Genomic DNA, 13,866 nt, shown 5'->3' on the forward strand with positions numbered 1-13,866 from the left:
CTGAGGCACATCTCCCTTTGGGCTAATCAATACGGGTTTTAGCAATTAGCAGAGGAAGCTAGAGACTCAGGGCCCCTTCCTTGCTGGGAACTGCAAAGCAGATGTCAAAGGTAAAAAAAACACCCTTTTGACTACACATGAAAAGTGGAAGAAAAGACTATTGCTTTAATTTATTATTACTAAGTAGTGGGACATTATTTCAGGAATATATGAAAAGCCTCTCTATTATTTAAACAGTAAAAATGTACTTTCAAATTTAACACCCACGAATATATAAGGTGACATTAAAATGAATATACCAGATTGAACTTTCCTGCCATAACACGTTACTTTAATACTTCAAATAATTCAAATAATACTTCACAATACACATTACTATGTTTGGATCAGATATGTGGCCAGGCAGTCAAGCAACGTGTAAAAAAGCCTCATCTCCAAGTGAGCTTGTAGTCTTAATGTTAGCGTGTGTGCTTAGCTGTAAACACAGTCGGATGGGTGACCAAATGTCCCCGTTTTCCGGGCAAAGTCCCCGTTTTCGGTGACCGATACCCAGTTGAAACTCCTGAAAATGTTCCCGTTTTGGAATGTGCGTTAAAAACATAGAACAAGGTGAAATAAAATGTTACACTTCAGTAAAAACAGAGTAACAGTGTTGTGCTTTTTGCAGCGTTAGCGTGTTTCTTCTTCTACTACTTCTTCTTCTACCTACTTCTTCTTCTTCTACTTCTTCTTCTTCTACTTCTAATTCAATGTACCTTCCCGCGAGATATTGGACAAAAGAAATTCTAGCTAGTAGTGTCAACTAAATCCATAGTATTACAACAAAAGTGCTTTAAACGAGGTAAATTACGAATTTATGTTCTCAATCGTCAAGTGTGGGATTGAATATTAAATTAGTTTAGATGTATTGTCTGCAGGGGGACATTCATTTTCACAGCTCTGTGAAAACAATATGAAATCAACAAAACATAAGACAGACAACTACAGATAGCACCACACATGATGGTTACTTGTTATTATTTAGGGCTGCCTGTATGGATCAGGTTTTTGCCAAAGCGAGCCCTTTTACTAGAATAATAATATGTTGTATTGGTACAATGAGCGACATCTAGTTTGGAACATTGATTGGATTTTTCTCATGACAGTTAGACTCTAGAGACAAACCAGGGGACTTTATTTGTATTTTTAATCTGTGTCTGTCCATTTGGTGTAGTATTTTATCCAATATTACATTTGGTTTATTAGTTACGTTCTTATGAAATGCCAGGTTTTAGGCCTTGGATTGAACATTCAATCCTGAAAATAATTGTTCTTTAATCCTGACATGTCTAGAGCAGATAGTAAGTAAGTAAATCTGTATAGGAAGAAGGAGTTAAGTGATAGAGGAGAAAAGGTTATTGTATAATTACAGAGCCTGTCAATTTATAAATTGAGGAAATCAATGTTAGTCTGTTAACCAAAGTGCAGCCATCTATCTATCAACTATCTCGGCTACTATCTGTTATTAAAGATCAGAGGAAAAGAACAGAATGACAGGGGTAAATCTGGAATAAAGAAGCAAAGAGATTGTAGAGAAGGAAAAAAGCTTGGTGTGTCAATTAATTACATTGCCAGTATTTTTCGTTGTTGTGAAAAAAAAATCGCCCCCTCTGATTTTTTAACAGCCCCCTCTGTCATTTCATCCTGGAGCCGGGCCTGCCTGGAGGTTTAGGGGATAGAAAACACTCAAATTTAAAACATATAATTAATAAACGTGTGAAAATTGCTTGTGCCCATAATGGGCAGCATTAATATATATACCCACATGCCAGCTATGGTCAGAAGAGCTTTATTTAACAGCTGGTCTTATGTCTGTGACCCCTCCTGTTGTTAATTGATAAGCCTGAAACATGCACTTGTCAAGGTTCAGAGGCAAATTTTGCAAATATGGCAGATCATCTTAAGATAAGATATACTTTATTGATCCCAAGTTGGAAACATTTGCGTTACATCAGCATGTCTAACAGTTGTAAATATGCAGTGGTGTTTATTTGTAAATAATTTAGTATAATCCCCACAAATTCTGTGTTTTATATTTAATAATTCAGTGTTCTTTATTTGTTGATTGTTCAATACCTGACCGGCCGGATATGAAATATCTGCATACATCTTATAAGAGTATAATACATATGTATAATATCAGTTAAAATAAGTGCTTCAACATAGTTAACATTGCTGGAGGTATGCACAAATATTGATAGATGTCTTGTAATGCACTATTGAGGAACCTGCGACCCAAGTTTTTCATTCATTGCATAACTACATCGTTCGTGTATATGATATGTCAATAAACCTTAGAAAATCTTGAAAGGGATGTGCAAAATAGTCATTATATACAGTCTCTAATTAACTATTAGTAGAGAATAACGAGTAATGAATATACTTTATAGGGATCCTATTAATATCTAATAATAAAAATAATGAAATTCAATAACATGCTTTAACCACTAGGTGTCCCTTTATATCAGCTGTGCACCTTTATGGTGTAAATACAGCCTATCTACCAATTGGATCAAATATAAAAGTCAGCCGAATTAGTGTTGATACTGCAAGGAGACGTATTGTGTGGAAAGAAATGTAAGATGTTGTTTTCAGTGTTGGCGACAGTTCGTCATGTTTGTCTAGAAGTCTTCTCATCAGGGCTCTATAAATAGAGAACTACAGCAGATATGTAATATTTAATGAAGCCGAACCGTGTATTACAACGCCGTTATGTGATGACTGTCAAAGAGAAAGCAAGCACACTCGGAATAAAGTATTATTTTATTATTTATTATTTATTTTATCCGGTATTTGTTAATGACGATGTGATGTGAGACTGGAATTGCACAGGCGAAAATAACGTATCTATGCCACAATTTTAGATGCGGATTTTGTTAACGCTAGAACCGCCAACGGGTAAATTTTACCAGCAGCTGTTTTTTTATTGTATGTAACTTTTGTTCAATAACATATTAAAGTCTCCCAGTCCGTGACATTTCCTGAAAGTGTGTTATGTAGAACCCTCTATTGTTAACAATTGTCAATATGAAGTCAGATTGAAAAAATCGCCAAAGAAAATGCCATTTATACCTATATCCGCCAGCGGGTAATATTTACCTCATAGAAAATGCAGCGTAAACATGACGTGTTGCTATAGCAACGCCTTTTGTCTACTGTGGTTCCTTATAGATAGAGAGATAGATTGAGAGAGAGAGAGAGATAGATAGATAGATATATTGATAGATGGATAGAGAGAGAGATAGACAGATATATAGTTATAGATAGTGTAACATCTTGGAGAATACAAGATCTTGGATGACTGAGCTCACGTTGAGGACGTAATGCATGTGTGCAGGTTACGTGCCAGTTGAATAAAGATGGACACTCGGAATGAGAGTAGTCCGCGTCGTCTATTTATGAAGACAATTATATGTTCATAGAATAGAACATTACAGATATATCGATAAAGAGAGATAGAGAGATTTGTACCTAAACAAAACACAAGTCTAACACCAAGCGTTTAAATCAGCACTCTTAGCTATATTTTAAACTTCATGCTATCTGCACAACCTATATCATATGAAAAGCTGAGAGTCCACAGATTATATTGGTATAAGTTTCATCCCTGTGCGATCAAAACTCACTGTTCTGTATGATAAATAAAATAACATTTTACCTTGAAAATCTATACCGGGTACATTTTACCCGTTGGCAGTTTTAGGTATACAGCGACCTCTGGCGGTCCTAGTGTTAAACTAATGCGTTTGCGCTGTGGACCAACACTATACATTGACGGGGAAGGGGGTAGCAATAAAGATAACACCTTTAAACAGTTACACAACATAACAGAAATAATATCAATAGCAGCGTTCCTAGCAACCACCTTGGTAACAATGAAAATGTTGTATGGACACAATTTCCTGAAGTAAACCTCGTAATAGCTAGCAAACTAAAGATCATGTACATCCACTGCACCCATAATCTGAAATAACAACTCATATTTCTCGCATCAAATGACATCAAAACGCATTTTAATGGCCAAACTAACATTAAAATAGGCATTTTCCACCGAGAATAGAACGAAGTTCGGCCATGTTTTTTTTTTCTGCAGGGAGAAATTTGAAGATCACGTGACATAGACGCCAGCCATTGGAATGAATGGAATGCAGTTCGAGGTCAACCAATCACAGAACTTGAGAACTAATCACGGGGCTTGTCAAACAGAGCACATGGTGTAGTCCTAAACGATTGGTGGAGATTCTGGGTAGTGTCTTCTACCATCCTTTACTCCGAAAAAATATTAGTTTTTCCGAGTCGAAGGGGAAAAATACAAAAGCATTGCACACAATTTAAACCAATCAATGTTGTGTAATTAACAAGGATAATCTGGTGTTTTTTAGTCGATGAGTAGTGCAGATATCACTGTAAAATCAATCGACAGTAAGGGGAATACTTACTTCCGGGTGTACAATTCTCCGTTATACAATGGGAATGGATGCTCACATTGCCTTTAAGGGCAGCCGACACAAACGAATGCCGTGCTTCCATGAGCGTCAAATCCCGCCGCAGATGGGAATACATTGCAATCAGTTGAAAGCTATTTGCGTCCCTTTATGAAGCTGAAGGAGCCTAGGAGCGTCACAACTGCACGCCACGGGACCCTGACCAAGCGTCGCACCTGGACGTTTATGGAGTGAGAGTGTGTTGACTTGAACGGCACCAGCCCCCCCCCCCCCCCCCCCAGAACTACACATGTTGGCTATTGTGTTTCGCAAAATGTTCTATGGGGACGTCTCTACTGGAAAACGTTTTCGTTTTTCCCACAATTAGAGGTTGCCAGTATTAAACACATTGGTGTTATCAAATTTAAAACATATAATTAATAAATGGGTGAAAATTGCTTGTGTCCATAATGGGCAACATTAATATATGCCCACATGACAGCTCATTGTGACTTTGTAATTCTACTCCACTACAATTCATAGGTTAACCTGGTAATTTTACTCCACTACATTCATTTTAGTTACTTTGCAGATTCTGATTAATGATGTGAAATATAAACAACCCTTAAATCAGACTTTAGTTACACCTGAGTAAAATTCAGGGAAGGTGATTGTCAAGTGCCAACAATCAGGCGAGATATTTGATAGTTGGTGCTTGAAAAGACTAAACATTTATCTGCAGATCCCTATAAAGCAGAGGCGCGGGAAGGTATTTTGAGTGGGGGTGCTGAGGTGCTGGACTCCAGTGAACACTATTACGGGCACTATAGAGCATGCAAAAAAGCGCGAGCACCAGGGGCGCTACAGTGGAATGTTCTACTGCAACACTCCCCACACGCAAACACAGTACACCCGCAACTGTAACAATGAAGGCTCGATAATCAGCTCACGGCATATAGGCAGGGTCAAAGTTCTATTTTTTACGAGTGGGGAGCGGGCCTCACCTCCATCCGGAGGGATGCTCCCCTGGGAAGATTTTTTTAAATATTGAAGTTAAAAGCATCAATCTGGTGCACTTTGAGAGCAACATGGAGAGATCTATGGATACATCTCTCAACACCCAGATGAAACACAACTGTAATGTTATTTTTCTTTAAGGATATTTTACAAATCACTCCCCTTTCAAACTGTATTCTTGTTTTACTGCCATATAGTATTTCTTAACAGTTTTTCCTTTATTCTGATTTTTTTTTTATCACGATAATGATCATATGAAGGTGTGCCGCCGAAATAATCTTTTGAATAATTTGTGGCCAAACCGTTTGAGACCCAATGAGATAACTAAGACTAAAGTTAACTATCTAAACACTCTGAGAGTCCTTTAGCTCACCTGAGTCTCTCAGTCTGACAGGAGAGGACTCTCCTCCAGCTTGTTGTGGAACAAACAGCTCCTTATGTCCGTTAGTGCAGCTAGCTAACCAGATGCTAACAACACGGTCCGTGCTGGCACTAGGGGTTTCACCAACTAATCGACTAGTCAACTAGTCGACTACCTTTACCACTAGTCGGCGCTATAGGCCCTAGTCGACTAGTCGTGAAAAAAATTGAGGTAAACGAGGTGCTGCAAAATGCTCCAAAACACGTCCGACATTCTTATGTATGGCAGTACTTCAACGAAGATGTAACCAACTCCACAGTGAAGTGTCAGTTGTGTACAGCTGTACTGAAGTACAATACAAATGCATCTGCTATGCGCAACCTTCTGAAGATGAGACACCCGCTGCCGACAGCTAGCACTAGCAGTAATGCTAGCACCAGTGAGCAACGGACCGGCGTCAGCACTGAACAGAGGCAAACGAACAGCAAGAAAACACGGGTCAACAGTGATGCGGATGATGAGCTACGGGATTACTGCCAGTGGACACCGCATATCCCCACAATGGATAATCCACTGGAGTGGTGGGCAGAAAACGTGCACCGCTTCTCCCGCTTTCGAGGAGCTACCTGGCTATTCCAGCCACAAGCACCCCGAGTGAGAGGGTTTTTTCCCTGGCAGGCAACATTGTCACCCGAAAGCGGTCAAGCCTCCTTCCCTCACATGTCGATGCGTTGGTGTTCAAACTAAACCAAAAATATGGAAAGGTGGACGTTATCGTGGAGGACGGCGAATAAAGTGTTGTGCACTGGATTTACGTGGCATTTATGTAAACAAGAGTTTTTTGCTGTCGATTTTGGTGAGTCCAGCTACTGTTTGTTATTTACTCAGCCATGTAACACAAATTAAAATGCAGTGTTTAATGTTACTGTATGAGTTCCAATATAAAAATACAGTTGTACACCTCTCTTTGTGTGTCTTTATTATGACGTAACGACTAGTCGACTAGTCGACTACTATTTTGAAAAATGTGTCGACTAGTAAATATTGGTAGTTGTGAAGCCCCTAGCTGGCACCGGTCTCTCTCTCTCTCTCTCTCTCTCTCTCTCTCTCTCTCTCTCTCTCTCTCTCTCTCTCTCTCTAAATGCACTATTTCCACACACACACAGAGCCGAGCTTGAATGACACAAGCACACTTTTATTTCCATGCAACTCTCTGATTGGTCTGGTGTCTTGCGTCTGTTGCATTCACTGAACACGGGAAATTACAGTCCTGCCGTCCTCTCTAGTGTCATGATGAGGTTCACGTAAAGCACGGTTAATGTATTATATTATTGAGGTACAATTGTCCGGGGCTACAGAAAAAACATTCGGGGCAGGTCAGGCGACGCCACTGGCGAGCACACACACTACAAAGATGTAAAATATTATTTTACCAACAATGTGGAATTTATTGGCTACATATTACACAGATTATGCACAGCGGGAGCAGCAATAACCGTCAAATAATAATTCAGACAGGGGAGCTCCGCACCGCTTGCCTGCCGCTAGGGGGTGCTGCAGCACCCCTTCACACGCCCATGCTATAAAGTATATTCATTACTCATTATTCTCTACTAATAGTTAATTAAAGACTGTATATAATGGCTATTTTGAGCCATCCCTTTCAAGATTTCAAGATTTTCAAAGGTTTATTGACATATCATATACACAACTACGTTGAAGTTATGCAATGAATGAAAAACTTGGGTCGCAGGTTCCTCAACAGTGCATTACAAGACATCTATCAATATGTATGTATACCTCCACTATTAAACTGTCATATTCTGCACATTTCTTATACTATCTAAATACATAAGAGTATAATTCATATGTATAATATCAGTTAAAATAAGTGCTTCAACATAGTTAACATTGCAGGAAAGCAATATATTAAACGTTAAGTACTTTGTCAGGCTTAATATTTATCTGTAGATACCCCCAAAGCTTTTTTCTTATTTAAAAGAGGACCTTAAGCTAAATGTACCTTTAATGTTTAAATAAAGGTTAATTCGTTTTTCTGTTTTGCAACTCCTCCTATTAATATCTTTGTATATCCGGCACAAAAATGTTTTATTGTAGAAATCACTTACAGTATCTTCTTGATTTTTTTATATTCTATATTTCTATCATTGACATACTACTTTCCCCCTATGTTGTATGTACTTTTTTTCATCAAATCCAACATATTCAACAAAAAATGAAATAATGTGCTTTAACCACTAGGTGGTGCACAAAAGGTACAAACAGCATACAATGCCATAATAACTTTTTATTATTAGTGTAGGATACTTATGTATTTATAACATCTGAAGATCTGTAGTTTTATTCATGTTTTCACAACAGTTTACAGGATATTTCTATATTATTTCACGTTTTACTTCTACACATTAATATCTGATTTGTAAAACATCACAGACAGAAAGGTATATCCGTAATTTAATGGTAAGCTATTGAAATTCTGATTCCATAGATGTGTCTCCCATCACCCAAAACCCCTGACTATTCTTTCAACTCAGTATTTACATTCTTATATTCAAAGAAAATCAGTAATATCTTTAAAAACTACAAGTCCTTTTCTATAAGCTGTGCACCGTTATGGTGTAAATATAGCCTATCTACCAATTGGATAAAATATAAAAGTCAGCCAAATTAATGTTGATACTGCAAGGAGACGTATTGTGTGAAGAGCAATTGAAGATGTTGTTTAATAAGCCCCAGCCTGTTTTTCAGGTCTCAGGCTCGAAAATGACATTCCCAGAACAAATTACCATAATCTTCCCTTCTAAAAGGGTTAAATTAATAATCTTTTTTCTCAAAGCAAGGTTACACCTGTGAGTTGGATGTAGAAGTGTCAGAATCAATATAGATGTTTTAATTTTAAAGTAAATTCAGATTGAACACAGTAAAACAATGTAAATTATTGTGTCTGTCCAAAAAAAAAATTACTTACAGTGAACCACCCTTGAATGATGGGATGGTAGACTAAACGCTTTAGAAATCCAAACTACAATATATAATAATTACCCTGTATCAAGATTGATGCAAAACATGTGAAATTTGACCTTTTCAGAGAGATTTAGCAAAAAAAAAACACGTCTGGGGTCATTTGGGTGGATTTGACCTGGCCCCCTTTGCTCGATTTTGCTGATTGACATCTCTTTCTAACCGTCAGAGCCAATGGAATCGAGGGGAACTCCCACATACTCCTTATTTGGTAATGTGTGTGTGTGAGACTGCCGCTTAGCCAAGACCGTAAACTGAGATAATTCTGGTGGCTACCATTAGCAGCTAACTTTTACTCTCCGATTTTTACATAAAAATTGAATTATGGATTATAAATTAAAAAAAGTATTACTCAGAAACATTATCAACCTATGGATTAACCGATTCAGCCACGTTTTTTCTCGTTTTAATGCCATTGAACAAGTCTTTTGATCAGATTGACAGCTACGGTGAGACGATCTCCCGTAAAAGCTCCGTAAAGGTACGTGTTGTCATGTCTGTGTTTGCTTCCCCTGTCGCGAGTTTGGATCACTCAGTGATGATATATATACCTAAATAATCTGTGGAACCTCAGCTTTTATCTTGTATGTGCAGCTACGATATGTAATAAGGGTATCTTTTATATTGAGTTCTGTGCCAAAGTGCGTTAGCATTTTTCGCTCAGGAGTAATTTAGATGCTTCTTATGAGACTTGTGTTTTGTTTTGGTAAAAATGGTTTGTATCGTCAGTTAGCTGTGATTATTCTCGTTAATCTGGTATAACACATTAATAGGTTCTTAAATATTAAGATCCCCTGAGACTAGGGTTGGGTATCGTTTGAATTTCCACGATTCCGATTCTAGTTTTCGAATCCGATTGTTAAAGGAGCAAGGGACACATTTTTTTACATGCTTCTTCCACCAAAAAAACAACATTTATTTGAGAAACTTTTACACAGGTTAGTTTAAAGTAATACTCACATTAATCAGTCTGTTTATATACACTGCTATGTAACTGTAACCTGAGAACCACTGAAGCTACAACACAGCAACAGTCCAACTTTTAAAGGAACCCCCCACCATTTAAAAACAGTTCTTGTTGAGGAAAACAAGCATACACTCAAAAAAATAACTCTGAATGAACGTAATTAAATCATGGACAACATTTCCACATGATTAAATCACTTTCTTTCAAGATTAAGCAATTTCATTGGTCCAACTTGATTTACTTGGGTTGGGTCAACATAATCTATTAGGATTGATACTACTAATTTATAAGGTTTGTTACCAACTTAATTTACTTGGGTTGGGTCAACGTAATCTAATAGGATTGATACTACTTATTTATAAGGTTTGTTACCAACTTAATTTAGTTGGGTTGGGTCAACGTAATCTATTAGGACTGATACTACTTATTTATAAGGTTTGTTCCCAACTTAATTTACTTGGATTGGGTCAACGTAATTGCTTAAAGCGGAAAGAAAGCCATTTCATCATGTGGAAATACTGTCCATGATTTAATCAAGTTAATTCAAAGAATAACTTTTGAGTGTTTACACATTTAAAACGTTTAGAGTGAACTAACAGAAACAGAATTTCAACAGTCTACAGTCTAGTGAGCTTCAAGGGCGGAAACATAACACAAACGCGAGATGTTGAAATAAAATTGTATTACACAAAATAGGCAAAGATAAACAATGCTTTACGCTGACAGATGTTATTAAATATAACAGAGAATATATATTTCATAAAATAGGCAAAGATAAACAATGCTTTACGCTGACAGATGTTATTAAATATAACAGTGAATATATATTTCACAAAATAGGCAAAGGTAGACAATGCTTTACGCTGACAGATGTAATTAAATATAACAGTGAATATATATTTCCCAAAATAGGCAAAGGTAAACAATGCTTTACACTGACAGATGTTATTAAATATAACAGTGAATATATATTTCCCAAAATAGGCAAAGGTAAACAATGCTTTACACTGAAAGATGCTTGAAAAAATTAAGTTTCTTCCCAAATATTAAAATGTTTCAACAGTAGACCAATTAAGGCAACATGGTAACATCTGCCTCCTCGCACAGCCCTCTGCTCAGTGAGGTCCACGTAACCATGCTACAGCCAACTTTGAATGCTTACTTTTATACTTCTTGCATATAATCAACATTTCTGTCAAGGTGAGTCACCGATTCTCTGATGCTGCGTGTTTGGAACATGAGGCGATCCCAAACAGTGACATTAGGCGCGGGAAAGCAATGTTTTGAGGACTCGTCCTTTTGTGGATAGTCTGTTTCCATCTAACTCCATCATTATTTTCTGCAGTGCTTCAAATGTAAACTTCAGCTCTGGAGGGTAGCTTAAGTTTAGAGCATACACGAGAGCAAACATCATCGCCACCGCAAAAGATACGTTTCCTAAATCATCCAGCACTTCGACCCCCTCCAGAATGATCCCAACGTTCTCGGGGTCATCCCCAGGCTCTGCACCTTCGTGTCGAATGACAAATATTCCGAAGACCGTCTCTGCCATTGCCGTTTGACTGCTGTTGTCAATGGTCTGTGAAAAAACAAATAAGAAGGAGAGTGATTTTCACTGATGTGCATTACATCCCATTTCTATAATGTGTCATATCGAGCTTTATGTAGTTTGGGTTTTCCAAATTGAAAAAAAAGAAAAAGAAAAAACACTGTTTCCAAAAAGCATTAACACATCCAACATCATCAAAATTTAAAGGCAACATTGCCCTAAGGGTTAGTTTTAGAGGAAACACAATCCATTCCAACTATGATCATCCTCCTCTTTGTGAAGATAAAAAAGGTAAATCAACATACCATGTATTCCTTCACCAGCTTCTCTGGATCTTCGTTGAAGTAGACACAAAGACCTTTGAGGATGCTTTCGCATCTCACGTCAATGCTGTCAGTCTAAGTATGCAGATCAGAAAACATACAATAAAAAAGCCCATTAAGAACAACAAGCAGACTGGGTTTCACCGTTTCACAAATGTTTTCTTTAAAACCCTGAATGTAATATTACACTTTAATTAAATGGGTTTAGTTTGGACAGATAATATACTATGCAATTTAAGCAATACATTTTTATAAAAAAGGAAAACAATTGATTTTTCATTTGAGGAGACCTGTCTTATTTTGAATATTTAAAATAGCTTTTTATTGAAGAAATACTTTTGCTTTAAAAAGGTACTCTGTTTCCAATTACTCGATTAATCAATGGAATAATTGATAGACTACTCGATTACTAAAATAATTGATAGCTGCAGCCCTACAGTACACTCAGTGACCATTGGGGAACATCTGCCATTTCCATGAAAGACTGCTGTCAGGGACAGCTTTGTAGTGCGTTATTTTAGGCCTTCATAATAGTATGCCGCTCACTCTGATACAATGACCCCCACTGGGGGAATGGATGTGGTGCTAAGTGTCAAAAAAATATCAAAAACGTAATGCTCCGGATGCTATGCTATTCACGGAACATCCTAGACTTTGTACAGCTCCTACAGTTTCTTTGTCACCTTTACATTGTTTTCATACCTGGGTTATGGGAAGCATGATGCTTTTGATCTTCTTCCCTTGAACTCCACCTTTCTTGGTATACACGTCGATCAGGCTTGTAGAGTTAATATCCAGCGAAGAGAAGAACTTGGATTGCAAATTAATTGTTGTGATTCTCTTAAATTCTTCATTCACCTACAACAAAAAAACAAAACCCACAAAACTCAGATTGGCTATTTTGATGTCACTGTTTACAGGTTTGATTTAGCAGTTCAGTCCGTTTAAGACATGCAATTGCATAAATCATGTATTTATTTATATGATTCCTGCATACAAATGCCACTGTACATACAAAATTCAGAATTTGTCAATATGTCTTTTATACATACTGTGTAAGCATTCATTGTCTACTATATATATCCCAATAAAAGTAAAAAGGGGACGTTCCTTCACACATTCATTCACTTACCCCACGCACATTGAAGAGAGCCGGCCACCTGGTTTTGAAATCGGCTATCATTGGTGCCTGCCGAACAACCTCTTGCCTTCTGCATGCAAAGGTCTTTTCCATCAATGTTGCCACCTTGTCCTCATTATTCCTTTGCATTACTTCTGAGAGGAGGGTCACACTTAACTTTTCAAGCGTCTCTGCTGTTTCCCCGGATGGGTAGGTGGGGCAGTAATTCACCTCTGCTTTTTTCGGCTTTTTCTCACCATAGCCAGGACTGCATTTGCCATCAGGTTTGTGTTTTAGGGCATTCACTACAACTTCGGGGCATCCAAACCGCCTAAGCTTTGTTCGGTAGTTAGCAAGTTTATATTTCAAGCTCGTCTTCCATCCGCCATATCCAGTGAAAGAACCGGGTTCTTTCAAACATGGATGTGATGAGACAAGAGCTTTTGGTACCTCCTCAAACTCACTGTCAGAGAGGTAGACTTTGTACTCTATAATCTTCTCAGCTAAGCCATCAAGAATGGCAGATTGAAGTTTGTTGTCAGGACTCAACAATGTTCCGTCCGTTTTGAAAGTAGCGTTGGCCCTGTCCAGCTGTAGTTCAGTGTCGTAAGAGAACCGGGGCACAATGAAGACAGGGGGCCATCCAGATGATCTTGACGTGGACTCAGGAGAAGACAGTATGTCAGTATTGACGGAGCTTCCAGATGAGAGAGATGAGGAGTCATTTAGACAGCGGGAAGTGGCAGCAGCTGAGTAGGGAGGGGGCAGGGAGCCAACAGGCTGTGCAGGTGCAACTGATGTAAAGATGACCTTGATGGAACTTCTGCAGGGTATCTGCAGGATTCATAGAGATGAATTTACTACCTTTTACTACCTTTTTTACTACCTCCACAATATTTTTTACTACCAACACGACATCAAGCAGCAGCCCTTTTTGGACTACTAATTATAAGGTATTAGTGTGACACTGTCACACCCGTCATACATATCAGGTACACTAATGTTTAATTGTGATCATTAAGTA

At 37.9% G+C, this 13,866-nt stretch overlaps 1 protein-coding gene across 1 annotated transcript; it reads right to left on the bottom strand.

Moving 5' to 3' along the window:
• Window positions 1-8,960: 8,960 nt before the first annotated feature.
• On the bottom strand, window positions 8,961-13,679 carry LOC307036990 (uncharacterized protein). The gene is made up of 4 exons (XM_079677685.1): window positions 12,855-13,679; window positions 12,425-12,580; window positions 11,705-11,797; window positions 8,961-11,429 (listed from the first exon to the last, which is right to left on the bottom strand). The coding sequence occupies exons 1-4, from the start codon at window positions 12,990-12,992 to the stop codon at window positions 11,112-11,114; spliced, it is 705 nt and encodes a 234-aa protein (XP_079533811.1). The 5' UTR covers window positions 12,993-13,679; the 3' UTR covers window positions 8,961-11,111.
• Between the last annotated feature and the right edge of the window lie 187 nt (window positions 13,680-13,866).

Source organism: Notothenia rossii (genome assembly GCF_949606895.1).
Source record: "Notothenia rossii genome assembly, chromosome: 4".
NCBI lineage: Eukaryota > Metazoa > Chordata > Actinopteri > Perciformes > Nototheniidae > Notothenia > Notothenia rossii.

Bases quoted from the DNA above. Each gene is read 5' to 3' on its own strand.
- LOC307036990 (XM_079677685.1), bottom strand. From the start codon at position 12,992: ATGCAAAGGAATAATGAGGACAAGGTGGCAACATTGATGGAAAAGACC. The intron at 11,798-12,424 runs GTATGAAAACAA...CTGCATACTTAG, and splicing joins TCATGCTTCCCATAACCCAG to ACTGACAGCATTGACGTGAG. The intron at 11,430-11,704 runs GTATGTTGATTT...GTTTTTTCACAG, and splicing joins AGCTGGTGAAGGAATACATG to ACCATTGACAACAGCAGTCA.